The following is a 15,606-nucleotide window of genomic DNA, read 5'->3' on the forward strand; positions in this document are numbered from 1 at the left end:
ATGTTTTCGTTGTATACTGATATCATTGTAGCCTTGGTAATTTTAAGTTTCCGAGCTCCGAATTTATTTATATAGAACCATAATTCTATTATAAGCAATTTGCTAGACGGTTTATGGAGGGGAGTCTGAAATTAAATTCCGTGCCGCCATTTCGAGGCACTGATTGCGCCATCTGTCGAGGGGTTTCGGTGATGCTTGGCGAAAATATTGACTATCTCCGGCATTCGACCTCAATCGATCTCTCGCATTCGAGTCATCGCGCACCCAGTTATGGCGTAGGATGATAAGTAGTATGAGGTATTGTGCGTGTTTTCCCGACGAATAGGCCGGTTATTATTATTACTAGGAACCGCATTTCGATTAATCTGTGTTCGAATAACGACGAACAACTGATTCATGCGACCATAGAGGTTCAGTCGCGTCTGCATCGAAGAATGCAGTTCCGTTATAAGCGATACGTTATCGGCGTTTTGTGCCGGCATATTTTTCAGCAAGGAAGTACACCATACGATAGCGTACATTCATCATTATCGAAGTTAAATAAATTCTACCGTTGTCAGAAATCCATCAAGTAAGTGATTCCTTATAATTATCCTGTTTTTTTTTTTAAAACGCTACTAATTCGCGGCCGTTGATTGCACTTTGATTGCTTGCTTGCTTGTAACAGTTGTAATATCCTTAGAAAAACATGTATAGTGAACCTAGGCAAGGACCTTACCGTGCCGTTCTTTCATTAATCTTCGCAGTAGTTTATGTATATGTCGAATCGTTCGTTCTAACCACAATATAACGCCAAAAAAATTTCAATGATGTTTGAAATGAAGAAAAACCGGTGTTTCAGTAAATTAAGGGTAACATATGGAAATGCACGTTCGAATTTCAATTGCGACCATTCATTTGATATTATTCGACCGGTTTCGTCTATTTACGTCATTCGTTATGGTTATGTATGGTTACCTCATGTTTATTCATTAAACTGTTAACATGTTATTCCATTCACAACTTGTTCGATTGAGTGCCCTATTACATTGTTTCACAAGTGTTGAATAAACATTGAAATGTACAGAAAATCCACTATCTTCTCTGTTATTACACCAAATTATAAAAACTCTGTGCGTATGTTACGTTTTCTTCGTATTTCGAAATGATCTACTGCGAAGCCATTTTTATCTAGAAATTCGCTGAGCGGAAAATTGGTCTCGAAGGAAGTCATACCTTCCCGACTTTTAATTACGTAAGTATCCCGTGCATGTCATTAACTGGAGGAAAATTGAGTCAAGGTTTTATGCGGAAACGAAGCCGTGCACGCGTTTGTTTTTATACCATGAAGCCAATGACCCGAAACAGCGGTTCTTAATTGATATCCTTCTTCCACTGTCCTTAATAATAATAAAAAAAAAAATACGTGGAGAATTGGTTAATAAAAATTCAGGTATTCCAACGTTTGAATATTACCTATTGTTCGAATAGCATAACTTAAAATTTCAAGTTTATTGCTTTTTTTTAAACACCTCTTTTATCTTTTTTATTTTTATCTTTTTTATTTTTTTATTTTTTTAACTGTTTACTGTCAGCAAGTTTATATCAATGTATCTGTGTACCGATAATTGGATCTTACATACTCGTGTATCCTAATGAGCTTGAAGAATTGTTAGTGCTGAAACATGATATGCAAATGAATAGCGATATCGTCTTCTAATAACGGATTGCACCGCTCAAATACGTTTCTGATATTCATAGTACAGTGCAAATTATACAGGCGTAGTATTCTTAATCCTACAACACAAACATGGGGAGTACAGTAGCCCAAGAGGAGTAAGTTTAATCCGTTAATGCTGAGACACTCTGTAAAATGTATCTCTAGCTTTTCCACGTGTCAAGTGCACGCAATATATCAAAAAGTTACCACACGTGAACCGCAATTTGCCGGAAAAGCGACACGTTGGGAGGCACTGGCCTAGAGGAAATATATGTATATTGGAAGGTAGGAAAGTCTGGTTACTGAAGCACCTTTCTCTCGGCCTCGCTCGAACGGGACACACTCCACGCCGCGCTGCGGCCGGTTAAGCACAATAAAACCAAACACGACATCGTCGTACTCTTTTGTCGTACCGCCCGCGCTTCAGCTTCTCTCTGGAATTCTTTTGCGACATCTTTGTCTCAATTCGTCGAAGGGTGGTGACTGTGCTGTTTCTATTGCTCGGGTGGGGAACACGTGGTCATCTAAATCGAGCACAATAAATGTCATTTATCAGAGCGATCCGGCAATACAGTTAGCGCCGTCTCACGCGCCCATCCAGTGTTCCCATTGTCGGCTGTCAAGAAATAGGAATACACGCTCCAGTTTCCAATACCACGAATCACACACGGGCGAATGTCGTTTTCGTGTTTAATGAAAACAAACTGGTGCTATTGTGCGCCTTTTCAATGTCGCCTTATCTTCAACTTTGTGATAAGGTTGAATTTCAGTACGATAAAAGTTTGGTAAGGTGACGAGGGAACAGCCTAGCTCGTTAAGGCAATTGTCTCTCGCGTGTCTGTGTGTGCTGCAAGGAACTCTGACGAGCCCGTTGATGGTGCATAGTTGGAATTGATAGATCGAAGTGTGTGCCCGGTGGTTAACATGGAGACTCGTCGACGAGCTGAGCATGGTTCTTGTAAGTAATCCAAGGAATTTTCTCACCTGTAGCTGATAATGGTCAGATGGAAAGTAAGTGTAGCGAGTGGAGTAACAGGCTGTTGAGTAGTAAGAAACATGTGTAGAACTTCAAGGTATTAGAATTTATAAGCTAAACTTGATGAATTTAGTGTGGCAATTGGAGTTGACCGTGTAATCTTTTTAAGTAAAATTTTCATTGGATATTTGTAGGATTTTATTCAGATCTAGATGATTCTTGAATTTGAAGTTCTAGAATGTACATACGTATATAGAGCTTTTCCTTTTATCTTGACGTTGTTACAACAGCATCATCATATTATTTGCCTGTATATTATACCCAAGTTACTTCTATTCGAATTTCTAGTCACATCTAGGATATCTAGAGATACCTAGAATTGTTAATGATCAATAGTGTCTTCATTGTTCTATGATTGTTATACTATTTAACGTTGTCAATGATTAGGCCTCATTAGTTTTCCTTTCTAATTCATACTTATGTTGTATTACATAATATCCATATACCATCGTATCATAATTTTCCATCGTTATAATCACGTGACAAAAATTTTCTACCTATAAAAAATTTCGTTTTTCCGTGCTTCGTGAAACATAGTTTCGTGTACGAAAGAGCATGTACATACGGCAATGACGATTCTCAGCTAATAACAGGATACCGTGAATAGCCGGTTACGAACATACGGATTCCGATAATAAAAACTTCCGATATACGGACTCTTTTGATCTCGATAACAGGAGATATGAATTCAGCCTGTTCCATTAGCATTGGAAATTCACAGAAATCCTGTAACGAAAAAGCGGCGAGTGACGCTATTAATTGTGATTCTAGGACAACGATGCCCTGGAGTAATGGGCTTAACGGTTGTAAATCTTCTTGCGCATCACGTCTTTACCTCTTCTTCAATGTGCATTGTCGACTAATTGACTCCTTCAACTGTACCATGGAAACACATTTTGCTATTGCGAAATGTGTTGTTGCCTTGTTTAACCAGTAATTACTTCATACAATTCTATTAAAACTCTTGGTAAAATTCTAGCGAACCAGAGCAACACTTTTTCCTGTAACATAAACGTTAGATAACTTATGAAACATTTTACAATTGGACAGTTTTAATTAAATACATGTTTAACTTTCTAACGACTATAATATTCTTTCCATAAGACAATGTAGAGTCTTTAGAATGTCTCAAGAACGCGTCCTATCCTCGAGGCGATCGATTTTTCAGTTGGAACTGTTATCTCTTATCTACTATGCGCCTCGATCCGCGATGAATCAAGCCAGCCTTTTGCTGCAACGGCCTCCGCTATAAATCAAGGAATTTCGCGGATAGACTTCTCGCTGTGGACAGAGAATACAAATTCTCTTTAGGTAATACCATTTTTCTAAAGAATAGAGAACAGAGAATTTTTTAAATAATACCTATTCTATCGAAAAAGTTTCAGAACACAAATCAAATAAAATACAAATTATTCATTTATTCAGTAGTATCTACTTGCTCAATCCTGCTGAGATATCTACTACTCGATAATACATTTATACCAACTGAATAATTATACAAGAAGATTTTACAATTTGCACGGTAGAGTCAAGATCAGAGGATCTTCAAAGGAAATGCGAACCGTTTGAAACAGATCGAATTTATTTATGATCCGTGGTCCCTCTAAATGTAATCAAGCGCCTAATATTGGTAAAAGCCAAGGGTAATGGCTAGAAAACAGGCGTGACCAGTTCCTCAAAGCGAATTTTCACCGTAGGAATGGGGTTTTAAATAGATCAGACGCGATTACAACGGCAAGTAGGCTAGGGGTGCCCTGACCATGACTGCGGACGACGCGTTGCTTCTGGATGGAAGAAGTGGTCGTCGCGTCCTGGATGCTTGCCACGAGGAAAAGTCTATAAGTAAAATTACCTGCTAGCCGACCACTTTACATTCCCGGCTCGCCCTGGCGAAAATTCTTGCGCTGTCTGCGACTTCTTGCTTGTTTCGTAACTGAACTTTTTTCACATTTTCACCATTGTACGCAGATGTTTGTCTTTCGACGCGAGAGGATACGCCTGAAAATATTTCGCCTCGTCAGAAAACGCGTCAGATAACATTTTATAAACAGTTGTTACTCTCTTTGTCTCTCCTTTTCTTTCCCTCTCTTCCTCTTCCTTTCTCTCGCTTCTAGGTTAACACATTGCCAACTACACGAGAGTTTTCAGAAATGGAATGAAGAAAGTTATAAAACGAAAGGGCAAGTGATGATTAGAGCATCAGGAATTCAATTCATATCATTATTCTTCTATAATTAAATATTTCAATGTGACTCTTTAACTTCGTCTTTACGAACCTGAAAAATGAACTTACGTAACTTATACTTATTATTACATTATAACGGTGTATTTTCTTATTACTATATGGATATGCGCAGTTAGTGGTGCCAAATATATTTGCAACAATGTCGTTCAAAAGGACGATAAATTTTGTTTCAGCACCGTTCGAACGATAGTTCGCGTATTTACATCCGTTCGTTGATGTAGTCTCACGTGTAGTAACCGATATTTTACAGCCGCCGTTATTCCCAGAACAAACGGAAAAAAAATGTTAAACAGGAAGCTGTTGCGAACATTGTTGTGGCAACGTGATCCCTTTCAGTTCGACTTTGAACGCCTTCGCTGCTCAGAAACTGAAACTGTAAAGTGAATGCAAATGAGATTTTTCAATGTTAATGGAAAGTTTGAAATTAAAAGAATAAATATTGTAATTTTGAATCGTTGTCGTATCTCATGTTTAAAAATACTCGAGCCATTACTTACTTGTAGCAGTTAATGACAATCTCGGTCCCGTTACCCTGATATATTCTCTCAAACCGAGAATAGTAATCTGTTGAAATAAATGCAGTGTCTTAAAGGTCTAAACACGGGTCTCCTTAATCCACGGATCGTATAAACGCGAACCTTCTGACATCTCTATTGGGTGAGAACAAATGTAATAGTTGTCGACGTCGTGAGAGAAAAATTAAATCCTGTCGAAGTGTTGACATAGAAAAAAAATGTGAACGATTATTCTGGAAAGTATTCTAATACGAATACGAATGGATTAATTATACTGTGTTATGTTTTCAGACTAAAAATAATGGCTACCGTGAACGTTTGTTTAATCCGTTTTTGCGCACAGAGATCGAAAACATAACCCTTAAAATATGATTAAATACTTATCGTTCATTTTTGCGTAAATATTTTGTACATAAATATAATAATTTCTTTTACAATCATAAAAATGTGAAAACATATTTGAAAAATGATGATACTACATATATTTATAATTCGATCGTTTCTAACATATCGAAACTGTTCGATCCGCTTAGACACCTTATAAGTTCCCAAGCAACAATTGCTTTTAATTTTTTACGCGTCATTTTCAATCTAATAACGTTTTGTAAAAGAAAATGGTCATTCATGCATTAAAAAACATGATTTATTTCAGAAAAAATATATAAAAAAGTATCGAATTTGCATTATTCAGTTACAAGTTCAGTCGGTTGGTCGAACTTGGTCACAGATGGCCGAAGACGGTCGGTGATCGTCGGCTCGCTTCGGCATCGGCCGTTAACGTTCGTCGATGCTGTGATCGCGGCATTCTTATTCAGTACAGTAGTGTCGTTTGCCGCTGTCATTTAACACGATTCTGTTCCACGCGAACTGTTTCGTTTTTTAAGTCTCCCATAATTGCAATGTTGAATTAAATATCAGTATTCTCCATTGGTTAGTTTTTTCTGCCTGATTCTTTCTATCTGGATTTTTGTAACTTGTGAAAAGTGAGTGGAGCGTTGATCTCCGTCATGGGTTCGCGCGTTCATCCGCACACTTCTCCGAGCGCCCCCAAAATGGTAAATATTGTTGCACGTTTAAAATCATTCGTCGATACACTTCCAAATTTAAAATACGTAACTTACGAGACCAACATACGAGTGAATCAAACTACTCTGACTCCAATAAAAAATTGTACATTTGTTATAATGATAAATTCGTGACTTAAACTATAATGTTACTTTTTTTTACACTTTGTGCTATGTTCTACTAGTCCTTGTATCACTCCGTCATGAATGTACTGTCTTCGTGGAATACATTCGTTCAATTGGTATTCCTGTTATGTTCCCAGCGATTTGACAGCACATTTTCTTTTTCTTATGGCACTCATAACCGATATGAATGTGCTGTCACAAAGTTCCCGGCAATTTGTTAACCTCATGCATAATAATGCGGTGTAACCATCGAACGTATCAGACAAAACTCGCTGCTTTTTTGTGGGTAACCACTATTAGTGTTCCTTGGTCCTTGCTTTAATCGTGATTTAATTTCGTACGTGAGCCGTCATAGCGAACTCTCTACGTGTTCTACAGACCCTATATTTTTAGTGATATTGGCACGTATCTCTAAACGATATTGGCTACGACACGTGTAATGGCAATGTAGATGATTCGTTACGGTGTTTGCGAAAAATGTCAATCGAAATGTGTATATGTATACGGTGTGCTTTTTCGCGCAGGATCAGTATGTATGCAAGTGTGGCTAAAGAAATGTATTTCTTTCTAATTTTATCTGCTTGTTAAACATTTATATCTTTAGCAATTTATGAATCATTTCTAGATGTGTAATCAGAATTTGTTTTATATCTAAACCGTACTGGAAATAGATAACTAAAAGGAATTCTATGAAAATAATACGTCATTAAAATCATTTTTAATGAAAATTCTGATTTTTAAATACATACGTATAACTGCGTGACTATGCACGTCGTATGATTAATATATTTCTTTATTAGATATAATTTTCTACTTTACAAAAGTAGTTTTTAATTACCATTGTATATTATTTTTCTGTATATTAAATGACTGTTGATGGTGATGATTAATGAATGTTATACTCTATTTATAAATCGAGTGTAGTAGTATTCAAAGATCATTGCGAGTATTTACTGAACTAAAAATTATAACTAAATATTTTTTAACATGTTTTAAATACATCTGTAAGTTGGAAAGAAGATGTTATCCATGTGTTCAGAGAAGAGCCTCTTTTTCTCTGTATGTTTATTCTCTTGAATAAATCTCTAGTGGTTTTTTGTTTGCCGGCAAACTATGAAGGTCAAAGTGGCGGAAACAGTACACGACAAACTGGTTTCAGATGCAACCAACGGATCTTCAAAACTTGTTAAAATGAATCACCTTTTAAATTACTTTTTACGCTGTCCAATTGCTAATATTTATGTGGTATATTTTGAAAATTTTCGATAAAAAATGTATCAATACATGAATATCGGTTATCACAAAATATCGATAAGATAATATTGATTTTCATATATATTCAAGTGTCAGTCAATATCTTGACATTTATCAACATTTCCTTACTATATTTCTTCTTTTTAATGGATAACTTTTTATTGAGTTATTTTTATTCGGAACACTGGTTATCCTTTAAAATACCGTTGTATTTTTAGCAATGATATATATCTGTGACAATTTTACCGAGTGCAATGACCGATCGTAACAAAAATACGATCGTGTGAATCACCAATTGACAGTTATTTCGTAATGATACGGAAAGTATAGCGAACGTTTTCACGTGCGTGCATGCGACCCTCGATATTTAGATTCTCGACTGGTGTTAAATCAAAGAGATCGCGGGAAACGTATCATTTGCGTAATAGCGCGTAAATGAAATAGAACACTATGCGTACAGCGCCCCCATTATTTGAACGGCTGTCAACGGCTTGTCAATTGCTTCAAGTACCGTTGATAGTTAGAGCGGCACAAGATTCAGATTCCTTTGAAATGTAATTACGCATTTCGTATATTTTATCGATCGTACGTTTTTTTATATTATCATCATATACAGTAGTATAAACGTACACAAAATAAGACAAGTAAAAATGGCAAGAAATTGGCATCGAAAGTTATCTCAGCTGAAAAAGTAGGGTTAGCTCAGATGGGCGTCAATTTCCTTGCTCACTTTCTTAATCTAAAAACAAGCCACCGAAACGCATTAAGGCACGTTCCCGCATACTTAAGGCGACACAAAAGAGTGACTCGTAATTGACACGAATCCTTACTGCGTGCACATGAATACTTTCAAGCACGCGTCGCATTAAACCAAGCAGTGCACGCTGCGCATGCGCAGTGGCGGTATTTGTTCAAAAAAAGCCCGCGCGTTTTTTTCCAGTTTCACGGAATAAAACATTTAAATAATAGCTTGTTTATATATATATGGCATAACTAATATATAGCGTGCAATATAGGAATGAATATTCTATGGTAAACGTTCAGTGCCAAATTACTCTGCATGTAAAGGGTTAATCCCAACTAATGTTTTTTTTCTCTGTTTCAGCGCTGGTCAGAGCCGCACAAGAGTCGAGCCTGATGTCCATATGGTCGACAAGCACTGGACGCAATTCAGTGTTTGGTGCGGAGAGCGGAGCGGTACTCCCCTCCTCGCACTTGCCGATCCACGTACACGTGGCGCGCACACATCTGCGCAACGCTGACGGCCACTGCTTCCACAAGCGGTTCCACGACTGTCAGGTCGGTAGTCTCCCCTTGTCTCTTTGATCTCCTCGCGGTTCGTTTCCTCTTTATCTATTCGCGTGTCACGCAACATGGTACACCGTTGTCTCGTCATCTTTTCTCGTTATGCATGTTACACTCTTATACGTCTCTCATTTGTGATCAGTTGTTCAGTTACACTTTAGATTATCGCGATGATATCGTTGAACAAGCACGGTGGATGCCGGGTCATTTTGACCCGCCTGTAGGTGCCACGTACAGGCGGCGCTTATCGCTGAAGCATAAACATTGAAGAAGAGACTGTATGTTTTTCTACAGTATCCAGTGTCATTGCGAAGGAGGAACAAGTGCACATTTGCATTTAACTCGGGATATAATTATATATTACAAGTAATTATATATAATATATATACTATGACATTGCAGAAAGTGATAGCTTTGGTGAATTATTTAGAGAGAATGAGTAGTTGTATATACTAAACGTTCGATACATTTCTGTTTATAAATCACATTGATGCTTCTGTGTAGACGTAGTATATAGACCAGTCATAACGTGCAAGGTAGTCAGAAATCACACGATTTTCATAGCACTAAATAATATCTCTTAATGCATTAATTAACTATGTTTTAATTCGTATATAAGTTGTGTTACCGTTTAAAAATTGAATAACTTTTTTCTATTATTTTTTAAAATTTCTTCTTTCGAAATTTATTATGGAAAAATTCACGACGGAACAACATGTAGAAATAATTGAACTTTATCTTCAGAATCAATGCTTCAGAAGTTAAAAAAAAAAACAATCAATTTTTAAATGGTAAAGTGACTTATGATCCACCCTGTATAATTTATACCATTAATCGAAAGCGCCCAGCATCCACCATCCATATCATTTAACTATTTAATTACTATCCTTTAGGATTTGAAATATTTAGACACAAAATTAAATCGACTGCTCGGTGATTCGTAAAAAAGAATATATATACATCTATTGGTCATATCTTTGCCTTTCAATTGAACTCCAACGACAGGGATCAACTTGTTTGTCGCTCGCTTTTATTCAATAAATCAGCTCTCTGTATTATTGTTTAAGGCTCATTCCGTTGGTGATTTACGATCGAGAAAACCGTAAAGTAATTCAGATTGAGATTCATGAGGATCACCAATGATCGTTACCCGGAAGAGAGGCTCGCGTCATTGCTCATATCTGCAGAAACGAGATTGAATATCATTACCCGTCTCTTTCGTGGAATCCTTGAAAAAGCACTTGGATAAAATCAATCAGAATTGTTTAAACTTTGTTACCATCGGCAATTCCCATTGATAAGTAGGATAGAGTATAATCTCTATCCCACAATTATACCGACCGTATAATTGTCTTCGCGCGTTAACGATCCTTCCCCCTTTCCTTATTACTTATATAAAGCAGGCGTACAGGAAACATTAACACCTTAACGTTAGCTTAGAGCTTGGCACACGAAATACTATCATGTACAAACGGTGAACGCGTAATACGAGGCCCACTGAAATTGATTTATCGTGCATCCTGTGCACAAGGTTACCTGTAGTTTTAAAACGATACATATTCCACTGATTTAAATACCCAAGGTGTTCCATATACGAAGTTACCCGATTAAATAATCATTTTAAGGAAACAGAAAATATTTATTTGAAAAACTAAATTTAAAAAACAGAGTGTGAAAAAAACAAGCCCCGTTCATTTTTTGTTCTGTTTCAAGGTCATAAATTGTTCAGAAAACTATAGTAAATTTTTTCATCGATCGATCGAACAATATAACAGTTGTCTCTATTACATTCAATCGTTTGCCAGATTTGTCGTAGACACGTCAATCTATCGGTACTTGAATCTTCTCTGTTACGTTGTACCAGGCTTTCAATTAATTTTTCTTGTTATTTGTTTCGTTCAGCGCCCGTTGGTTTTTTATCCTACACGGGGCTTTTGGCAAGTTCTCCCGTTGGCACCAACGTTGCCATCTACTTTCGGTACGTGTCTTTCTTTCTTACGTGCTTGTACAGTTGAGCGCCAATTATCCGAACGCTGATTACTTCTCAATTTGCAATTATCTTTGGTGTATTTTTTAATAACGACTTTATCATACGGGTGTGTATCATGTTTCTGAAATGTCATATGAACACACTGTTCTTAGTGACGTGCCGTAAATATAGTTAGGATACTAACTTGTAAGTTCCATCGTCATTAAAATCAAATAAAATAAAATAAGAAATCCATTTGACACGATTTTCCACGAACCTACGTACTTTACATTGGTATAGCTTTCTAAAGATATTCCATATAATATTTTCAGCTGAACAGAAAAATGTTTAAACTTCGGCAATCTAAAAAACAAAAATATAGTCAATTATATATATATCTACTAACAAAATTACGTGAATTGGTAGCAATGCAATATGTATATACTAATTTTTCTCACGTTACCTTACGTGTACATGCGTTAGTTGTAACATGATATGTGAACATGTTGGAAATTGTTTTGTTGACTGACGTAGTAGCAAGCGTATTGCATTGCTCGATAATCTGAATCGGTGAAGTTTCAATTGAATCGTATAATTGGCCACTGTGCTCGCGAGAAGCCAAAGGCACTCTTAGCGTACCGTTTTCGATTAAGCATATTACATGATCAACCGCTTCCATTCTCTTCCCTCACACCTGTTAATAATTCGTCTGTATTGTTTTTCTTCTTCTTTCTGTTTTCTCTTTTGCCCACCAGTCGAAGATGTCGCAGTCAGGAGATGGCCTTCACACGCCGGGTTATCTTTCATGGAGAAAACTGCAACTCAGCCGAGCAAAACTTAAAGCTTCAAGCAAGACGTCTGCTCTACTTTCCGGTTTCGCCATGGTATACAGCTTCAATATTTTGTAACACGTCTCTTCTTCGTGTGATGATAAATTTGAACAATCCGTTGACATCACTGATAACAGACTTATATATCTATTAATTATGCATATTAATAAATCCGCAGTATGTACTAAATTCATAAACAAGTTTCTTACCGCAGGTCGCCATGGTGGAAGTACAACTGAACTCCGACACAAAAGTACCTTCGGAGATGTTAATCGCGTTTGCCGTCTGCACGACGCTACTGGTCGCGGTTCACATGCTAGCACTGATGATATCGACGTGTATATTGCCAAACATAGAGGCTGTCTGCAATCTGCATAGCATAAGCTTGGTACACGAATCGCCACACGAACGTTTGCACTGGTACATCGAGGTGGCATGGGCGTTTTCAACATTACTGGGACTGTTATTATTTCTACTAGAGATCGCCATTCTCTGTTGGGTGAAATTCTACGACTTCTCGCAAGTGGCCGCCTGGTCTGCCTGTATCGTGTTGATACCAGTGCTGATAATCTTCCTCGCGTTCGCGATACACTTTTACCGAAGCCTGGTCGCTCATAAGTACGAGGTCACAGTGTCCGGTATAAGAGAACTAGAGTTACTTAAGGAACAAATAGAGTCGACCGACGTCGAGGGTAGAAATGGTGTGAACTTGTTGCAAACCGGCGGTGTGACGCACGTGGTTTGAACAGTGAAATATGATCTGTGTTACTCTTCAAATGTGATATAACCTCTGTTGGAGCTAAATCTCTGCTAACGCATGGCAACAATTAATAGTTGAAGCAGCCGAAAAGAACGGATCAACAAAAATTAGGAATATTGAGAAGAACTGTATTTTAAAATGTACCCTAGAAGTGTTTGTCGTCTGTGGAAATCCTGATCGCGAGTCATATGGGAAAAGACTTGTTTCGTCTGTTCCTCACGAACCTTTCGATTCGCTTACATGCAATAAGTTTGATTGGAAATACGTTTCCTTCGACAAGCAACATAACCTACTATTCCCTATATATTTATCCATTTAACGGTGGATTGTACAATTACCAGAAAGTGAAAAATTCGATGAAAGTCTGGGCGTCTGAACGTAAAACATTCCCTTTTTCGCGTAGCGACTTAACCTATAAAAGTAAGGGTACGCTGCAAGATCTACCGTTTCGTGTATCTTAACTGTGGCACGAAGAACGATAGCTGTGAATGAAGATTTATATTTTTCGTTGAGTATGCGTGACTAGACCGCGTCGAATGTACTTATCTCTTTTGACAACGTGCTTGTTTTCGAACAGCATTGTTCGTACTTCTTTCAGTTTCGCCTGTTCATTCTTTATATCGTGTAACGCGTCCCGTGCTCAAGTGACTTTTCAGGTTTTTTACGTGGAGACGAAATAGTTCATTATCTAATTGCCTTTGTTACGTTTACACTTGGACGATTAAGTTACTGCCGTAACTGAAAAAGCTACAATTTGAACTGTACATAACTTTTATTATGAACAGACAGTTTATACGTACATGCGTCGACATAAAAATATATAAAATTGAGGCAATTTTGCTAGAATAAATTATACAAGTACATCGAATCCCCTTGTATTACATATTACTTTGAAGGACAAAAAAATATTTGTTTACCAAATGGATTCCAAACAGGGGCATGTATTTACGGACACACAAATATTCGCGATTATGTGCTTTCGTCCCTTTTTGCAAGAACATTCAGGGGAAATAGATTTCGTGATTTGATCGTGGTCAATAATTTCGTCTGTACCTTGAGATTTTTCAATATAAGCCAGTTCCAACTATGAACCAAGCAAGAATTGTTACATGCAAACAAACATTACAAAAACTTTAATAATTATGGTTATTTACCCGTGGAATGGGATATGGCGTAGGATAGAGTGCAGACTGCCGAAAATCTCCATCCGACATGGTCCCATTTATGAAATAATCGTTTCTCCAAAAACCGTATTGCTGTTGACCGCTGATTATGTGATAATACGTGCCGTAACCTTCTCTCTTACCTTTGACAAACTCACCTTCATATCTATTTCCATTTGCTGTAAAATACTTGCATCAAACATTTCGTTCACTCTTAACTTTTATATCGAAAAATAATATTGGAAATAATGTCGTTGCTTTTGTCATTTATAATTGTTATTTTATTTGATAAATTATCTTTGATTTCTACGCGAAGCATTGTTGAGATCTATTGGAAAACGGACAAGGAAAATTAGCTTAGAAACCTTTAACGAGCATTCCCAAGCCGTGGTAAAAATCATTTCTCCAAGAACCCTCATAGTAGTCCCCATTGCAGTGCCACATGCGACCATAACCATGTCGTTCATTTCGACAAAAGTCGCCTTCATACATACTACCATTTTCGAACCAGCTAAGTGCAAATCCTTGCTTTTTCCCATCTACCCATTCACCAATATAATGTTGGTGAATAGTATGGTCTTCCTTTGAAAATTTGCTCAAAACACCATAGCCATTTTTTTTATTGTTCAGCCAATTGCCTTCATATATCCATCCATCTCTATATAAATTTGAATTAAAGTCGTTTTGAAATATGTCAAGAATATCGAAGGGTATTTTAAAAATGAAAATAAACATTTGAAATTATTATTAGTTTGTCAAGACTACTTACGATAATTATTTTAATATAATTATTGTACCTGTCCAACATTTTACCCCTGCCTTCTTTCATATCGTTCTTCCATTCGCCTCTGTAATAACCCTTAAAAAGTTTTTTACTTTTTGGAGTAAAAATGGCGTGGCGCAAACCATTCCTTTTTGAAATTTCTGTTTTCCGTTTGACATATGAATCTTTAATAACTTTTAAGAAGGGCATCTTCAAACCTTCTTGAGATTAAATGTTTACTTTGGATTTTCAAAAACTTATCTTTAACTGTTTAATTTCACTTTACAAAATTATTTATTATTTTCTATCTACATAAAAGAAAACAAATACGAATAAAACTATTTTTATGAATGAAAATTTGTTTCACAAATTGCAAATTCAAATATAATTTGCAAAATATCCAAAACTAATTTTCATAACATCCGCATTTAAGCGGACTCATTCTAGACTATCAGTGCCATCTGTTAAGAAAAAGAAGTTTGTGTATTTAATTATCAAATGATTCGAAATATATAATATAAAATATTTAAATATTTTAATGTGCATATACAAAACGGTTTTCCTTTATTAATAACAGATGGGAAGTAATCAGTTTCCTTGATAAATTTTTCAAATACTTATTATCTATCAAACGGAATTTGCTAATAATTTGTATTTCCAAGACAGTTGTGAAGTCTATTAAATAAAAAAGATATTCAATAAGTGTTTATTATAAGCAAAAATAACTAAAAAATTACCAAAAAAATTAAAAGCGAAGTATTTAAAAAGTTTCATTTTCTTTGCATCCGTTAATAAAATTCGATAAAATCTACACCACGCTTACCTACACACGAATTAGAGCGCCCCTACGGTAAGGTGTTGTCGCTTTTGGGTAACT

General features: G+C 36.5%; 2 protein-coding genes across 2 annotated transcripts; one reads left to right on the forward strand and one right to left on the reverse strand.

Moving 5' to 3' along the window:
• Positions 1–2,590: 2,590 nt before the first annotated feature.
• On the forward strand, positions 2,591–13,166 carry LOC108570722 (calcium release-activated calcium channel protein 1-like). The gene is given in 6 exon segments (XM_017932624.1): positions 2,591–2,657; positions 9,045–9,238; positions 11,147–11,158; positions 11,160–11,222; positions 11,969–12,097; positions 12,258–13,166. Coding segments are annotated over 6 exon segments (963 nt in total). The 5' UTR covers positions 2,591–2,623; the 3' UTR covers positions 12,789–13,166.
• Positions 13,167–13,352: 186 nt separating this feature from the next.
• Positions 13,353–14,939, reverse strand: LOC108570671 (MORN repeat-containing protein 3-like). The gene is made up of 4 exons (XM_017932563.1): positions 14,775–14,939; positions 14,332–14,659; positions 13,958–14,145; positions 13,353–13,887 (listed from the first exon to the last, which is right to left on the reverse strand). Exons 1-4 carry the CDS (start codon positions 14,937–14,939, stop codon positions 13,717–13,719), a joined length of 852 nt encoding a protein of 283 aa, XP_017788052.1. The 3' UTR covers positions 13,353–13,716.
• Positions 14,940–15,606: the final 667 nt, after the last annotated feature.

Source organism: Habropoda laboriosa, unplaced genomic scaffold, assembly GCF_001263275.1.
Source record: "Habropoda laboriosa isolate 0110345459 unplaced genomic scaffold, ASM126327v1 scaffold87, whole genome shotgun sequence".
NCBI lineage: Eukaryota > Metazoa > Arthropoda > Insecta > Hymenoptera > Apidae > Habropoda > Habropoda laboriosa.